We start from the raw sequence: 17,669 nt of genomic DNA on the forward strand, positions 1-17,669 counted from the left end.
TTGTAGTGAGGAAAAGGAAAATAAATAATAGAACATAAACTCTTTTTTTTTTCTCTTTTTAGAGTGGATTTGTAAAATTTTGCCATTATGCTTTGGTGGCTTGTTAATAATTATATGTTTTAACTCACATTAAGCTCGTGAGTCGGTATGCATTGAAAGACCCCAATCCCATCCCGTTCCCCCTCCCCCTCCCCAAAAAAAGAAGAAGAAGAAGAAAACCTTATAAATGAGATTACTAACAAAATGCTACTGAGAAAATGGTGCAATTAAGTTCTAATGTCATATTTCGTTTCCCTTGTTTTTTTTATATAAATGCCCTCATGATACCAATCTAACCGATGTAATGGACTCAGTTGGAAAATCAGGTTTTCCAATTCGACTCGCCCTCCACAAAACTTGGTGACTTAGGCAAGTCAAACCTGGTCATGGTTGAGTCATGTTTTTTTTTTCCCTTCCCCATGAAGAAAATGTTAATCAAGTGGAACGATAGCTCCGATATAGATATGCCATATAATTTTGCAACCCTTGACCTTTACCTTTGCCTCCAGATTTAAGCATGTACCAGATGTTACTGTTAGAGGTGTTGCCCCATCAATGCAACATCATCCGAGACGCTACCATGTTGGCGTCACTGAGCTATATGTTTTATTGTAGCTCCTCTAAGTTCTAACACAGTCTTGTTGGCCCCCTCGATCTTTGTTTTTATCCTCCTAGTGAAATTTCATTTGCCCTTATTCAATGTTCCTAAAACTGTTTTCTTGGTACCGAGAGCTCCTCTACCATTGTTGCCCTCTTTCCCTTGTAGAGGGATAATGGAAACACTAACTCACCTTCCAAAAAACGAGATCAATTTTCCTAGCATCTGGTATTGCTTGTTGAGCGCCGAGCCAAAGAGCATGGGAGTGTCGAGGTTTGTCAAGACCCCTTCCCATACCCCTAGTCTCTGTCCGTCGTTCGACATGAGTGTCCGACATTGACAGTTGGCTGTCCAGGGCCGGCCTAAGTATTGTCGGTGTTGATGATTCCTTTTTAGTGTCATCGTGCACTCATCGAGTGCCATTGTCAACTAGTTTTCATGTCTCTTTGAGAATCACATCCTTTGGGAATGGTGCTTCCAATGAGTCCTTTCCTCTATAAATAGAGGACATTTTGGACACTTGAGAAAAGGGATTCCAATTGTTCTACACTCTCTCTCTCTCTCTCTCTCTCTCTTATACACAAACTCTTTCAAATTCTCTCCCTAGTTTTTCTCCATTTTCATTGTTTTTAGAGGTCTTTCACATCCCTTGGTTGATTGAGTACACCTCGAGCACGTCCTGACATGGCCTAGTGAGCAACTGCAACTACAATTGGAAGGACCTGCAAGGGTATTTTTTCTTGGAGGTTGATTCACAAGAACCCGTTTTGCACCATAAGGGGCATTTTAGTCTTAAGGAGAGTAACCATGCAATGTATTGTGTTTGAGTCTATCTCCACATCGGCTCTAATACGTTCCTTCCTCACTTTATCCTTGCTAGTTTTTCCCACATCCATCTTAACATCCTCATCTTTGCAACATAGCTTCATTATATGACACTTCTTATCTGCCCAACATTCTGCCCCATACATCATAGCAGGTTGGACAATAGTCCTGTAGTACTTTCCTTTAAGCTTCAAAGGAATATGTTGGTCACACAGTTACTCCATCTTTGATCGACTAATCTTAAACCCTTTTGTTTCTAAGGTCTATCTCCACAACTTTAACTTATCGTTAATCCCTGCTTTTGTTTCATCCACCAAAATGATATCATTGGCAAAGTGCATACATCATGGTACCTTGTCTATGTTCTTGGTTAATTCATCCATGATAAGCACAAACAAATAAGGGTTTAGGGTTAACCCTTAATGTAACCCAACTGTAATTGGGAATGTAATTGGGAATTCCTTGCGTTGGCCTCCCAATCTCACATTTGTCACCAAACCCTCATACATATCCATAATGACCTCTATATACTTACTAGAAACCCCTCTTTCGCAAGAACATGCAGGATTAAATCTCTAGGGACTTTGTCATAGGCTTTCTCCAGGTCAACAAAAACCATATGGAGATCCTTCTAAGTAGATAGTTTCTGTCGGGGATCTACTTGGCATAAAACCAAATTGATTCTTTGAGATATGAGTCTCTCTTCTCAGATTGGCTTCAATTACCTTCACCAAAAGTTTCATAGTATGACTCATTAGTTTTATACTTCTATAGTTATTGCAACTCTAGACATCACCCTTATTTTGTAGATCGGAAGTACAATGCTTCTCCTGTAATCAATCTGACATTTTCCTTGTGATCATAATCTTGTTAAATAACTTGGTTAACCAACCCCACATACTCATCTCCTCACAATGTCCTCATCCCTTACCTCCTCATCTCACCAAGTCTCCCTAAGGGCCTAATGCCTACCCTTTTCTTTTCCTCGTACTTCTTTGGCAACCCTCTTAATACAAGTCATCATCTCGCTCCATATCACATTGGTGTCTTCCTCAAAGTCCCACTTTCCTTGTTTGACTACATTTTTAATAAATGTGATTGGGGACTCTCCCCTTTTAGTGTCCACCATCTTATCTTAGGGTACATAGATTCCCTCGTACGCTTTTGTGCCTTGAGGCACATATGCAAGACCACTAGTCTATGTTGGGTGGCGAGTCTCTCACCAAAAATAATCTTACAATCCTTACACAACAATTTGTTTGCCCTTCTAGTTAGGAAGAAATCTATTTGACTGGCATGAATCTCACTTTTGTAGGTAACTATTTGTTCCTCTCTTTTTTCAAAGAAAGTGTTCACAATGGGCCTAAACCTTGCACTAACTCATCTAAGTGGTCCCAAAATTGGCGCTTACTACTTTTATACAGTGCTGTCTGGGGAGAGTAAGCGCAAACGATATTGGCAACCTCTTTCTCCAACACTAGTTTGATGAATATAATCCTATCACCTCATCTCTTGATTTCCACTACGCAGTTCTTTAGATCTATACAAGCTATATATATTGATCCTTCGTCTCCTCAAAACATCTATCAACTCCAAGCTCTTATCCATTAAGGATCCAATATTCCAGGAAGCCAATCTAATCCTACGTTTCTAGGCTGACAAAATTTCTCCCTTTGCCCTTACCTACTTATCATCGCATCTGGGCGTCGATGCGGCACGTCGCATACAGGAGACGCCCTAGCTAGGAAAGGATGAGAAGACATGATAACAAGAAAAGAACAATAAATCAGAAAACAGGAGGATCCATGCGAAAAAGTAATTGGTTGAATAAATAAAGTGTTAGCTGTCGACCTTACGCAGCACTATAAGGAAAATATATATGATATATATATACAAAATAGTACTTAATGCATTAAAAGACACTCACCCCGCCGGAAAAAAGGTGCATAACAAACAAAGCAAAATATCGGGATAGTACGACAGTACATAGAACTAAATAAATATACCTACCATAAATTGCAAATAGTAATTTGATTATCGTATAATCATATTAGCCATTGTCAGCCATTTTTTGATACTAAGTTGCCTGAGAAATGGCTATTATAGCTTGTCCTTGATATTTTGCAAAAGTAATTTTTGTGTATTTCAACTTAGGAAGTAGTAAAATAGTTGGAAGATGGCCTCAATTAGTCATAATTAAGAGGACTATGCTGTTAAATTGAATTTTCCATTGAGTGATCGATTTTCTTATTTTATGAATATCTTCTAATTGAGGAGAGAGGTTTGTGTAATGGTCATTTTTTAATTATTATTATAACAAAATATCCTCCATTGTTTTGTCAAGGCTTACTACTATGACATTATCAAAGACCCCATGGATCTTGGCACCATGAGGGCAAAATTTGAGGGAGGAATATATGCATCACTTGAACAATTTGAGGTTTTCTTTTTCATTACCCATTTTCTTTTTCCTCTTCTTCTTTACCCTATATCCATTTCCACCTCTACTTTGGTTGTTTGTTTCAGGAGATATAAAGTAATGGTTTTTATTTTCTATCTCTTAGATTGGTTTTATTCCCAATCTTATTCATTTTTAAAAACCTCCGGGTCTGTATCATATTTTCAGAAGGCACTATATCACTTTCTTCTCTTACAACTTGTCTCTGGTTTTTTCATGACAACTGATGCTAAAGGTACTGTGCTAGTTGTACCATCTGATCAATTTCTAAGTGGGTTGTGTGTCCGACTGTGAACAACACATCTAATTTTTAAGTAGGTCCTCTGATTAATTTTTGTTGCAGATACATGACCCTATATCTGTGATTAAGTATTTTTATTCCTAAATCTACTTCCACATAAAAGTTGTTTTATTTTTCCTTTGGCTATCAAACACCAACTAATTGGTTATTCTTTTATTTGTCAGATGTGTTTTTTATATAAAAAAATGCGGATGCAATTCAATGCCTCTACTACCACTATCTTTTTCAAGTAGGTAGGATCCTAAAATCTTTGTTTAATGGGGTAAATATAATTCTTATTATTGAGAAGTACTAAGAATATTTCAATGTTATGCTTAACTAAATTCGGTAAATTACAACTTTCCAGGTTTATCCTCTAGCAGATTTGGCAAAAATTGTGTTTTCTGCTCTGAGAAGTAATCCTGAGACCCTTGAAGTCAAATTCTCCTTAAAAAACGAAATTATAAAAAGGCCTCGAGGTGAAGCTAGAAGTTCGAACCTAAGCTCAACTAACAAGGTTGCTACCAATTTGAAAACCAGTGAAATGACCATAGATATCACATCAATAAATAACGAAATTATAAAAAGGCCTCGAGGTGAAGCTAGAAGTTTGAACCTGAGCTCAACTAACAAGGTTGCTACCAATTTGAAAACCAATGGAATGACCACAGATATCACATCAATAAATATGCCATATCCCCTTATGATCTTTCAAGGAAATACTGTGTGCCAAACCCATGGTCCTCCAAGTTGACTCTTCATGCTTTTTGAAGATCTTATGACAATACAAACTTCTGTGTTTTCTATCTTAAATGTCAATACCAATTTCTCTAAATATGAAAACCTTGAGAAGGTACTCGTTTTACAAGCAATTTATTCAGTCTATTCACCAAATAAGATTTTTCCATTCTACATTGTGTAGTTCATTATCTCATTTCCTCCCTTAAAAGGTTCTAGAAGAACTAATCTGTATGAAGTGGATCGTTGATCATCAGGCATATCTTGGGTTTTTTGCCTCAGTGAGGACGAGTCTATATCATTAACTGTTTATAATAGATCAAAAGCACTTGTGGCTATAAGTCACTAATATTTTTCTTTTGTCCTCCTAGTCCCAACTATTTTAATATTAGATAAAAGAAAAACATTAGTGTATAGGCTCAAGTGCTTTTGATCTATTATAAACTGTTGATGATATAGACTCGTCCTCACTGAGGCAAGAAGCCAAAGATCTGTTCGTCGATCAACGATCAACTTCATACAGATTAGTTCTTCTAGACCTGTTGAGGGAGGAAATGAGATAATGAAATACACAATGTAGAATGGAAGAATGTTATTATGTGAATGGACTCCTAATCCCATTGATAAGATAAAATGATGAATATTACTTTTAATGCCCACATTCACAAGTCTTACTTAAATTATATGCCACTTGGATACTTAAATGTAGCTACCTAATTGCTGCTTGTAAAATGAGTGCCTTCTCAAGATTTTCATATTTAGGAATTAGTGTTGATACTCAATATAGAAAACACAGAAGTTTGTATTAGAAGTAAAACATCTTATCAGGAAGATTGTCATAAGATATCGGGTCAACATGGAGAACTTTGGGTTTGTTTGGCTTTATTTCCTTGAGGGCTCATAAAGGGAATATGACCTATTTATTGATGCTAGGGAATATGACCTATTTATTGATGCTATATCTGTGGTCATTCAACTGATTTTCAAATTGGTAGCAACTTTGTGAATTGAGATAAGATTCAAATTTCCAGCTTCACCTTGAGGCCTTCTATAATTTCATTTTTTCAAGGAGAATTCGACTGCAAAGGTCTCAAGATTACTTCTTAAGAGCAAAAAACACCTTTTTTGCTAGATCTGCTAGAACACGAACCTCAAAAATTATAACTTATCGAATTCAGTTAAGAATAACATTGAAATATTTTCTTAATAAATAGGAATTAACCATATAATAACTAATTAGCTGATGTGTGATAGTCAAAGGAAAAATTTTATGTGTAAGTTGATTTATAAAAAAAAAGATTAATTACAGATATCGGGTCAAGTATCTGCAACAAAATTAATCAGATGGCTCCCTTAATTAGTTGTGCTATTTAAACTCAGACACATGACCCACTTATTTAGCAATAGTTATCATGGGAAAATCAGAGACAAGTTGAACAGATAAGAGAAACAAGTGATATAGTGCCTTGTAAAAATATGATACTAACACTATTTTTAAATACCGAAACATGGAGGTTTCCATAAATGAACCAGATTGGGAATAAAGCCAATCTAAGAGATACAAAATGAAAACCATTACTTTGTATGCCCTGAAACAATCAACCAAAGCAAGGGTGAAAGTAGATATAGGGTGAAAAAGAAGAGGAAAAAAGCAGGGGTGAAAGTGGATATAGGGTGAAAAAGAAGAGGAAAAAGAAAATGAAAAATGAAGTAAGAGAAAACCACAAATTGTTCAAATGGTGCATACATTCTTCCCTGAAGTTTTGCCCTCATGGGGCCTAGATCCATGGGACTTTGATAATGTCATAGTAACCCAAAAATTCGTTTTGTATCTCTCCTGAATTAGAAGACATTCATAAAATAAGAAAATGAATCACTCAATAGAAAACTCAATGTAATAGCATAGTTCTCTAATTTATGTATAATTGAGGCCATCTTCCAACTATTTTACTTCTCCCCATAGTGGATATTTTACTTTTGCAGTACATCAAGGACAAGCTCCAATAGCCGTTTCTCAGGCAACTTAGTATCAGAATTGACTGACAATGGTTGATACGGTATAAGATAATCTAATAACTATAGTTTATGTTTTGTAGATTTTACTTACCTGCAAGTAGTTGAGAAATTGATACAAAGATCAACAGAGCACAAAGAATATGAAAATATTGAAGACTTCAACATCAAAATGGAGGTACCATAACAATCATGCATTTTATTATGATAATCCAAAAGGAACTGGTGAACCCAACATAAATAGAATCGCTTGCAGAGATATATGGGCATAAAGGTTCTACATATGTATATATGCATATGTATAAAAGACAAACCTATCCACATCATGCACTCCCAGTAATTTTAACAAAACAATTGGGTAGCCAATTACCCGAAGTACACCCTTAGGCAAGTTGCCAACTTTACTATTGATCTCTCTCTGTTAGAAAACTCTCCTAGCAAAGCTTAACTTCGAACACATAATATTCCATCTTTCTGAGATAATGGTTATAAGCAGCAAACACTCCTCCTACCTTATGATAAGAGACAAAATTGTGATGTACAATCTTCAGGCATATAATACCATAGAAAAATCCACGAGAAACTGGAAGGCTAAATTACTTAAGATGATGTAAAGTGATTTCAAAAACAATTATCTAGAATGCAATTAAAAATAAACTATGAACTAATGAACAAATAAAAATCGATGAAGAAGAAAAAAATGATGAGAACAGACTGTCTTCAGCTTCTTACTAATTACTGGTGCACACTTCGGTTCATTACAACTACAAGCCTAATGATACCACACAATGATAATTGCAATTCATTCTAGTTATAGCATATCTTGCCGATCACTATCATCTTTCGCATACGCTTAATTAACAAAATTCAATGCTTCATCTACACCTAAAGATAGAAGATACTTAGCTATTCATGGGGCTAATTGACAGGGGGCAACAACTATTCTTCATGGTGATGAAATGCAAGTGGAGAGTTGGAGCGGCTGTACTAATGACAATGAGGCTGTTGCTGCGTGATCACTCTCTCCTTCCCTTGTCGAACCCAAGATCCAAACAAAAGTAAAAGAAAAGAAAAACCAAAAAATGAGAGAGGGAAAATGAGAGAGGGATTTTTATTATATGAGAGATAGAGAGTCGTGGAGAGTTATTTAGGGAAGGGCGAGAGATTTTAGGAGAGATGGGGGATTTTAGGAAAGATAGGATTACATGGAGAGTTTTGAGAGGAATGGGATTTTAGAAGAGAGATCATGGGAGAGAAAAGAGATTTGAGAGAGATGGGAGGGAGAGACGTGAGAGAGAAAAATTAGAGAGAGACTTGAGGGAAGAGAGATTGGGATTAATTTAGGGAAGAGAGAATTTAGGAGAGATGGGAGTCGTGGGTGGCATGTGGAGGGAGTTAGGGTATGTATGGTAATCATTCTGTTTCAAAAAATTGGTTCTAAATCAGAATCGATTTTTTCTATTTTTGGATTTTTGGAGTATTTCTGTATCAACAAATGTTGTATGGTGAAAAATTGATTCTTCTACAACAAATACACAGAAACATGTATGGTTCATAAACCCTAAATCACATAGCTTTCCCAAAGCCCCTGTGTGGTAATCCATCGTTAATGTCTCGGCTGTTCTTTTCTCTTCATCGTAACAGCTCCGAACCCCTGTCATTGTTCCACACTGTTTTTAGTCACTACTCACTAACACCATTCAAATATAGAAGGATTACCTAATAACCCAATTCCAATTATCTAAACTCTGCAAGTTTGAAGTTTCCCAAGTTTCAATTCAGGTTCGTTCGTTCCCGAAAATCACGAGAATAAACTATGCGTTAACCCCAAAATTTCTGAAACTATTACGACCAGATCCAAGCAAGAAGCTTGGGATCGGAATCAGATGGAAAGAAGGGTTAACCCAAAAAAAAAAAACAGAGCAGAGAACGGAAAACCAACAAAACAGAGAACCCCAATGCAATTTGTCAAAGTTCAAAGCTTTAGGGGATAGAAAATGTGTGCCCAATATTAGAACTTGAAGAAAACAACGATTATCAAAAGATAGTTCTTCTTGAGCAGAAGTTGAGAAAGTGAAAGTTCATTCAACACATGATCACTTGAACAAAATATAGAGAAAATCAAATGAAACGAAAAGAACAGAACCCAGATCCCATAGGGAAATACACCTCAGGGATCGATTCATACTTGTTGCCGTATATCGATGGGATGGAAGACGAAGAGGAGGAAGATGGAATCAGTATGAAGATGAGGGTTGCGATGGCGATGCCAATGAGAACGAAGACGAGTCTCTGCTCCCGAAGCCGAGGTTCCTCGTGAGATTTTAGGGTGTGATTTTAAGTTTTGTTATGTTTTGATGGTAAATGCCATCACTGTCCTTGATTCACTTAAGTCCAAGTTTTTTCACCAAAAAATTGGTAGAATCAATTCTAAAATGTGAGAAACAACATTTTGGTGTTTCTCAAAAGCTTGCCAGAATCAATTATATCATCCGGTTTGTTTCAAAAAATCACAGAAATGGACCGGACAACCCATACATAATCTGTTATAATTCTATCCCCAAAATCAGAAAAAACACCAGAATCCATTTTTTGGAAGATTACCATACATACTCTTAGAGTCCCACCTCCTCTTATGACATGTGGCAGCTCGTACTCTTATTTTCTATGTATAATATGTATGGGCTGATGTCCACGCATGTGATTTATTGAACTCCTTAAGTTGCCATGCCTTAGTGCTTGCTTACATCATATGTAATGGAACCAAAATCTGAACCAATCTTGTTCAATTGAGCCGAGCCATATGAGACCAAGGAAGTGAACCAAAATTTGATTACAGCTAAGCTTCAAATATTCGGGTTGCCATCGTTTGCAAAACTGGTTTTTCAATAGTAAGTGAAATCTTCAACTTTCTAATGCTGGGGGATATACGTATCTCTCCATAAACATAAAGGTTCTGACTCCTCCCTTATGTCTGGCCATTCTGGGGTGGTTCCACCACAACGTAGAATCTCCTTCCATCCACCCTCTCCATCTGCCTCCCCACTCCCAGAGGTTTGTCATGGTCCTCCCTCTTTGGTTATTCTGGGAGAAGGCTTTCCACTCCACTTTGTGCCTCCCACCAACATCGGGGGTGCTAAAGCTGCCCATTATGAAGAGGACCTTATGCTCCACGAAGCAAAGAAATGGGACAATTGTCTGGTCAGGATTTTCATCAGTAGTCGCGCCCCCCTTTCCCCGTAGTGAAATCTTCACTTTCAAAGCAATGGAAAACTCATGGTCAAATGTTGTTTGTTAGAAGGAGGTCCTTGGAATATTGGTAGAAAACCGATCCTCCTTCGGCAATGGAATCGGTACCTCCAGGTCAACCATCTTGACCTCAATTCTCTCTCCCTCTGGATCTGCCTCCCAAGTCTTCCATTGCACTTTTGGTGTGAGGTATTGAGTGTCTTCAGCTCTGTTCTTGGCCAATTTCTCTACTCTGATGGGAGGACCATACTGCAAGTCCGCCTAGCCTTCGTTGGAATCTGTGTGGATGTATTGACAGACACCCCTCTCCCAACCTCCATTTTGGTTGTAGATAGATAGATGATGAAGGATACCCCTTCACCAAAACGGTCATTTTAACTGGATCCCCCCACAAAGCTCCTTTTGTAAGGTTTTTGGCCATTCTACCTAAAAATGGCTGTCCCACCAACCCATTGCCATCCAAACCCCTACCATTGAACCATCACCCAAACCTCCTTCGATGGCGCCATCCCTTAACCACTTTCCGCCTCCGTCCTCTATGGGTAACCCCTCTTTTGGCCACCAAACAACTATCTCTTCCCCATACCCCTCCTCCAGTACGTAGTTACACTGTGTTTTTGACAAACTGTAGACATCCCATTTTGAGTGGTCCTAGATGATGATGAGTTTGGAATCTACATAAAGTATGGAATTGGTTCCCTTGTTATAGTTCGTAGTGTCCCCCTTCCCCTAGGTAGTGTTCTCAGCCTCCGTGATAGTATAGGTGGCTAAAAATGAATAAAATAAATTTTCAAAATAATGGTAAATGGTTTTGAGACACTTAGACAGGACCTAGACTAACCCTACAGACCATGACCATAGCTAGAAAGCTTGGAATAGGCTTAGACCCAGCTAAAATACACCCCTTGGTGCTGCATTCAGACTAGGTTCATTCTATCCGGAAACAACACTAGCCGCTGGGAAAACGGTACCATTTTCCCTCCATCGCATGCCCTTTTGGCAATTTTCTAAGGATTTGGGGAATCCCAGTTCGAGAGTCGATTTTCTTTCCAATCCCACAACCTTAGCACCCTCTAGACACCTTTTAGGACCTAAAAGACATCCCATAAGACCCTAGAAACCTTCCTATACGTGTGTTGGAACATGTTTTGGAGGTTAAGTTGTTGTGCTAATGCGTCAGTTCTGACTTGAAGTTTCTCTAACCTGAGTCTAGGCCACTCAAACCGTCTTATTCCCTTCACGCAAGTTGTAGGTAGGTAAATTATCGTTGTTTTAGCTTTTACTTCATATTTTTCTGATTTTTCAGTGATTTTATATTCATTTTCTACTGATCACATATCACTGTTACCGGATGGGTTTTGCAAGGAACCTCCCTCACAACGTTTTCCCAACACCTTTAATTTAGCCTTCTTCCCTGATTTTATTATGATTTATATTTTTGTTTTACTATATTTTTCATTAATTTTATTTTCTAGAATAGGTTGGTTTTCACTGTTTTTCCTTATTTTCCTTAATCGAAGCTTTCATTGATTTTAGTATCTCCTTTGAATATTTTGATTTGATTACTATCAACATATTTTGATCCTTTGTAGATGTTCTTCTTTATTTTACCGGTGCTTTAATCGTCTTGTCTTTATTTTGGGTCTCACTAGGGCATTTTGGTAGTTTCTTATGTACGAATTTTCCTTTATTTATTACGTGATATTCATGTTATCCATGTTTCCCATTATTTGTGTGCTTCTATGTCTTGCAATGCTTATTTTTCATGCTTTGATGCTACAAATGGGGAATCTATAATTCTCTTCATGTCTATGTATAATGCTCCCAAATCTGTCTAGGAACTTAGGTCGTTAACGGTCCACAAGATCAAGTCTTAGGGAAATATGAATCAGAATGTGAACCAAATCATTAATCACCATATCCTCAAACACAATAGCAGCGGAACTAATCATAATATATATTGAGGGGTATAAGAAGCTTAGTGAGGAAACGAAACAACTCCATATGATCATTTAAAAAAATGCAATAAAACATACTTAAAAACACATGTAGAATATCATACCAACAAATAGCAATAAGCAGAACCAAATAAATTCTACAATCAATATGCATGTAAAAGAAAATGTTGCACCTTCTATACGAGTCATAAAATAAAAGATGCTTGCACTTTCTCTACAGGTCACCAAAATAAAATGTTCCTATACCTTCTATACATGTCACGACAATAAAATATGCATGCACATTCTATATAGTTTATAAAATAAAATGTGTCTGCACTTTCTACATGTCACAAAAATAAAATATGTCTGCACCTTCTATATAGTTCATAAAATAAAATGTGTCTACACCATTTACACATGTCAAGAAAATAAAAGAGATGTGTGCACCTTTTATACAAGTCATCGAACAGGAGGAAACATGAATGTACCCTTTAATAATAGTCGTAGCCCTAAGCATTTTATTTTTCGGTAATAGTCGTGGCCCCAAGTATTGAGGCAACGAGTACACGGACACCACGTATTGTACGGTCTTTGTATTGATAACGGTCAACTGGTCATGGTCGTTTTGGTAATGAACTGTCTTGGTCAAAGGAAAAAATAAAAAAGCTCTGCAATCTATTAAGAGCACTAAGTACTTTACACATTTTAGTCATTAAGGAAAACAAACAAAAATTAATTAGTCAGTTACCAAAAAAAAAATCAAAAGAATAAAATAATTAGTCAGTAAGACCACAAGTACCAGTCCACTTGGCAATCCACGTCATCCCAGCTGTTCATCGACGGCGGGGTTAGCAACATCCCTTGTGCCATGCTGTCAATAAGTGCCGGCATATTAAAGAACTCCTCCTCGTCCACGAACAATGCCGATTCCCCTGCTGCTCTTTCTCCTCCTCCTCCTCCTCCTCCTCCTCCTGTTGCGTTTTCTGTAATTTCACCCTTCTTTCCTTCATTGACATGTGGCAACTTAGAAGCAGTGGCGGACGATGTAGTGGACGAGCAGAAGGAAGAGCAGCTACTGGTTACGGCATGAGGATGAGGTGGAAATGACTCGGCAGCCTGGAGAGCTGCCACCTGTATGTCCCTCGGTGATGATGACTTGGCTCGTGGAAGAATCCATTCGGAATCAGGGAAGTTGAGAATGGCCGATTTTCCCCGGAGGGCGATGGCGGCGACGTCGTATGCCCTGGCGGCCATGTCGGGGGACGGGAAGGTACCCAGCCATATGCGAGACTTCTTATTGGGTTCCCTAACCTCGCACACCCACTTCCCTCCGTTCCTCTCTCTCACCCCTCTAAAGATCGGGTGCCTCGTCTCCCTAAACTTCTTCCTCCCAGCCTTCCTCTTTTGGGTTATTATGATATTGGTGGTGCTCGCTGCCGCCGCCACTTGCGGCACTTGCTCCTGCTCCGGCGGCTCTGTATTAATTTGATTGTTGCAAGCCGCCTGGGAAGCTAGGATTTCACTGGATGAAGACGATGCCGATGATTCTTCTTCAAAAGTTTCCATAAAATATGGCTTGTCACTTTGGTTTGGAGTTCGTAGAGGTTAGTAGTTGAAGCGAGCATTTAAAGGGTATGGTATTCTGTCTAATTGATAATCATGAAAATTGGAGTATTTGGCCACGCCTTTTACCGGAATATGAACACGCTTAAAAGAAATATCAACTGATCCGATAAAAAAGGGACTTTATTTTATCCACGTGGATTAATTTTGTTGTTTATAAAACTCACGTGTTTTGTTTTTTTAACCAAAAAAAATTGCTCGAACTTGTACAACTGCAACGCAATAAAAAAAGATTATAGCGGGCTTTCGTACGAGGATTCTAAAAGTCAATGTGTCCCCTCGTATCTGGTTTGATCTCGTAACTTATTTTTTAATTATTACCGTCTTAACGGCCATTTGAGTGCCGACTTCGAGGACCTCGTGTGGTATTTATCTAATTTTAAGCCCGACACTGGTTGAGTGTGTGGAAGCATTACTAGAAATGGGATTTTCGTCTTTCATAGAGTTGGGGCGATCAAATATCATATGTTAATTTGATTAAATATCTTTTTTTTAAATTAGAATGCATCTCATGTATGTCTATACATATCTAACATTGCGTTTGGTTGTGTAAATCTATGAGAGCATGTAATGATTATGAATGGAGATCTCTAGATGGACTTTCTTTGGATTCGTATTTTGAAAAAAATAAACTGTTTGGTTCCCTTGATTCTATAACATGAATTTTTCTGAATAACTGTTTGGTTACCCTGATTCTGTGACTTGATTCGTCCTAAAAAACTATTTGGTTACCCTAAGTTTGTCAGTTGGATTCATCTGGAATCCGATTTAAAAACTTTTTGGTTCCCATGTTTTTGTCATTCGTTAACTCTTGTTTCAACCCAACATATACAAGAAAAAGAGTTTTTACAGACTAATTCCCTCCTCCTATACAAACTAATTGCCATTACTTTGCTATTAACACTACCCAACTACTTATGTAATTGTGTCATTACCTTGCAATCCAACATAAATAACCAAATGTAAACAGTCAATCACAATCACCAAATTCTTGCTTTTAATAATGATAATATCATAAAGAAAATTGTAATCCACTGTAAAATTAAGTCTAAAAAAAAAAAACCGAACACATCAGAAAGCCCACATATGGTTTTAATTGTCTCCTTTGTTGAAATCAACCTTTTGAACAACGTCAATGACATGTTTTTGTGATCTATATATCCCAAAGAAAGAAATTGATGTTTGAGAGAGAAAAGATAATGGAAAACACCATTTGAAATTGTGTAGATTATTACTATAACTAACTATACTATGAGCAGTTGAATAAAAAAGGGCCCTGGTGGATTTGAACCACCATCCCTAAAATATGCTCATGTTCCAAGTGTTCTAAAATTCTATAATCCAATATATACAATCAAGTATAGTTCAGTGGAGTGTAATTATGAACCAAGTAATATATGGAAAATAGTAACAACTGATTCCATTCCATATCTTTGATTATTTCAAACCATTTCACAATGTCTTTTATTGGTTTTAGTGCTTGCTTTTCTTGGGTTTAGGCTATAATTCACATATTACAGCAAAGGCAAGTTCAAAGATATGCAATATTAGTAGGAATTGATACATGAATCAAGTTAGACTCAAACTAGTCATATTGGGTTGAGTTGAGTTTGAGGGAGTGTTGTCCAGCTTTGGTTGTCTGTAACCTGACTCACCTGTCCTGAGTTGCAATCCAGAAACCACATGTACATTACACGATGATGGTACTCTGCACAGACACTGCTAATTATATCATATGATCACTATTGACACCTAAAAAGAATTAAGGAATCACAGAGATTTGAATTTGCAGCCAATTTAGGTTGCTAAATTTTACCAGTTTCCAGCAACAGAAAGTAAACCCACCTAGACAATAACTAATAACAGAGGCACAAGCCTGTAACACTCCTTAAATATCACCCTACCAAAGAGATGAAACTGAATAGCAAGGTACTCCTCTCAATCGGCAGACCAGCCTGGGTACTAAAACTCAGGAAAACAACTTGACACAAAATTAGCAACTAACTAAATCTAATGTGGCAACCAGTCCAGTCAAGGGTAGGGATCTTATGATGGAATAACTCTTCAAAATCCAAGTCAATTCTGATGACTGGATCAAGAGATATAAGGGGGTATCTCAAAATTAGTAAGTAGTAACTACAAATAGCAACTTACAGCCTACAACAACATTTAGCCATTGGATGGAGTTGAACTTACTATCAAAAGAACAGACTTTCTTTCTTTTTTTTTTTATTTTATTTTATTTTATTGTTTCTATTGTTTGTCCTACACTATGGAAGGAATAATCTCAGATTGCTAGCTATTAAACTGATCGATTAATTAGTGTTATATGGTCAGAGAAGCAATAGTTAGTCCTTAGATAGTCCTTAGAGAGGTCTAGGTTCAAGTGTTTAAATATCTGTGTATGTCTCTAGATCTATGATATGGGATGGGAATAGTTTCAAACAACCATCACTCAAAAGCTAATTCACAGTAGGTTGATTAACGAAACCAAAAATTGAAACATAGGATGGGGAAAGAGAAGGGGATTTTACCTGACCCTTAACCGTGAGATTATTGTGAGATGCTTGATCGCTACCCCGATTCTCTTTCTTCTCTTAGTAGGGTTTCTACAAAACAAAGACGAAGGGTTACGAAATAGAGAACATATTTCATTGATTGGCTTGGAGAATCGTGAAACAAGAGACGAGGGAGAAGAGGCGATTGGTTGCAAAGAGATAGAGAAGAAGGGGTTATACCTGAGATTTAGGGCAAGAACAAATTCGTAGTTTAGGGCAAGCAAGAACAAAATCTGATGCTTTATATTGGATAATGAATTTGATTGTATTGCCTTAACTTTAGAAGATTACAAGAGTGTACATATTTATAGGAGAGGTGAGAGGAATCCACAAGATTGGAAACTCAATCATCTTTACCATATAGAGAGAGATGTGATTGAATGAATAATGGGATTGAGAGAGATTACATACAATAATGGAAAGATAACTAATGGTAAGATAGGATTGCATGGGATTGCATGTAATGATGGTAAGTGCAAGAATGGAAGGCTGTTATGGCTGATAATGGTAGGTGCAAGAATGGAAGGCTGTTATGACTGATAATGGTAGGTGCAAGAATGGAAGGCTATTATGACTGATACACCCCCTCAAGATGAAGATTGGAGAGATCTAAACTTCAGCTTGTCCCGAAGGAAAGAAAAACTTGTCGCGCCGAGTCCCTTAGTCATAATGTCTGCAATTTGGTCTTTTGTGGAAATGAATCGGACCTGGAGTTCCTTTTTGGCAACCTTGCCGCGCACAAAATGGAAGTCAATCTCTATGAGCTTGGTGCGAGCATGAAAGATCAGATTGGCGGGGAGATAGGTGCCCCGATGTTATCGCACCATAACACGAGGGCCTAGGCTGTAGACAGACCAAGCTCGCCAAATAGAGATTGGAGCCAGGTCAACTTGGCACAGGCATCGGCAAGAGCCTTATATTTTGATTCAGTGGATGATAGGGCAACTTTCTTCTGTATCTTTGAAGCCCAAGAGATCAAATTCGGGCCCATATAGAATGCATAACCACCTGTAGATTTTCTATCATCACCATAACCTGCCCAATCGGCACCAGTGAATGCCTGAAGATCCTGAGAAGGAGATTTTGTGATATGAAGCCCATACTTAATTGTGTGTTTGAGATAGCGTAGAATCCGTTTCACCATCGACCAATGGTCTTCAGATGGGTTGTGCATAAACTGGCACACCCGGTTCACTGAGAAGGCTACATCAGGACGAGTCAAAGTAATATACTGAAGTGCACCAATGATCGACCTGTACTTAGTTGCATCTGAGAATGCGACACCCCCTGCAGAGGAGGCTTTAATGGTGGTGGCCATTGCTGTGAGAACTGGTTTGCAGTCAGCCAT

General features: G+C 37.8%; 2 protein-coding genes across 2 annotated transcripts; both read right to left on the reverse strand.

The window, feature by feature from the left end:
- Positions 1-12,920: 12,920 nt before the first annotated feature.
- LOC122652671 (dehydration-responsive element-binding protein 1F-like) lies at positions 12,921-13,706 on the reverse strand. The gene has a single exon (XM_043846477.1). It carries the CDS (start codon positions 13,704-13,706, stop codon positions 12,921-12,923), a length of 786 nt encoding a protein of 261 aa, XP_043702412.1.
- A 3,453-nt stretch (positions 13,707-17,159) lies between these two features.
- Positions 17,160-17,669, reverse strand: LOC122650542 (uncharacterized mitochondrial protein AtMg00810-like). Its single transcript, XM_043843946.1, has one exon. The coding sequence runs from the start codon at positions 17,667-17,669 to the stop codon at positions 17,160-17,162; it is 510 nt and encodes a 169-aa protein (XP_043699881.1).

The sequence above is a fragment of the Telopea speciosissima genome, chromosome 2 (assembly GCF_018873765.1).
Source record: "Telopea speciosissima isolate NSW1024214 ecotype Mountain lineage chromosome 2, Tspe_v1, whole genome shotgun sequence".
Classification (NCBI taxonomy): Eukaryota; Viridiplantae; Streptophyta; class Magnoliopsida; order Proteales; family Proteaceae; genus Telopea; species Telopea speciosissima.

Bases quoted from the DNA above. Each gene is read 5' to 3' on its own strand.
- LOC122650542 (XM_043843946.1), bottom strand. From the start codon at position 17,669: ATGGCTGACTGCAAACCAGTTCTCACAGCAATGGCCACCACCATTAAA.
- LOC122652671 (XM_043846477.1), bottom strand. From the start codon at position 13,706: ATGGAAACTTTTGAAGAAGAATCATCGGCATCGTCTTCATCCAGTGAA.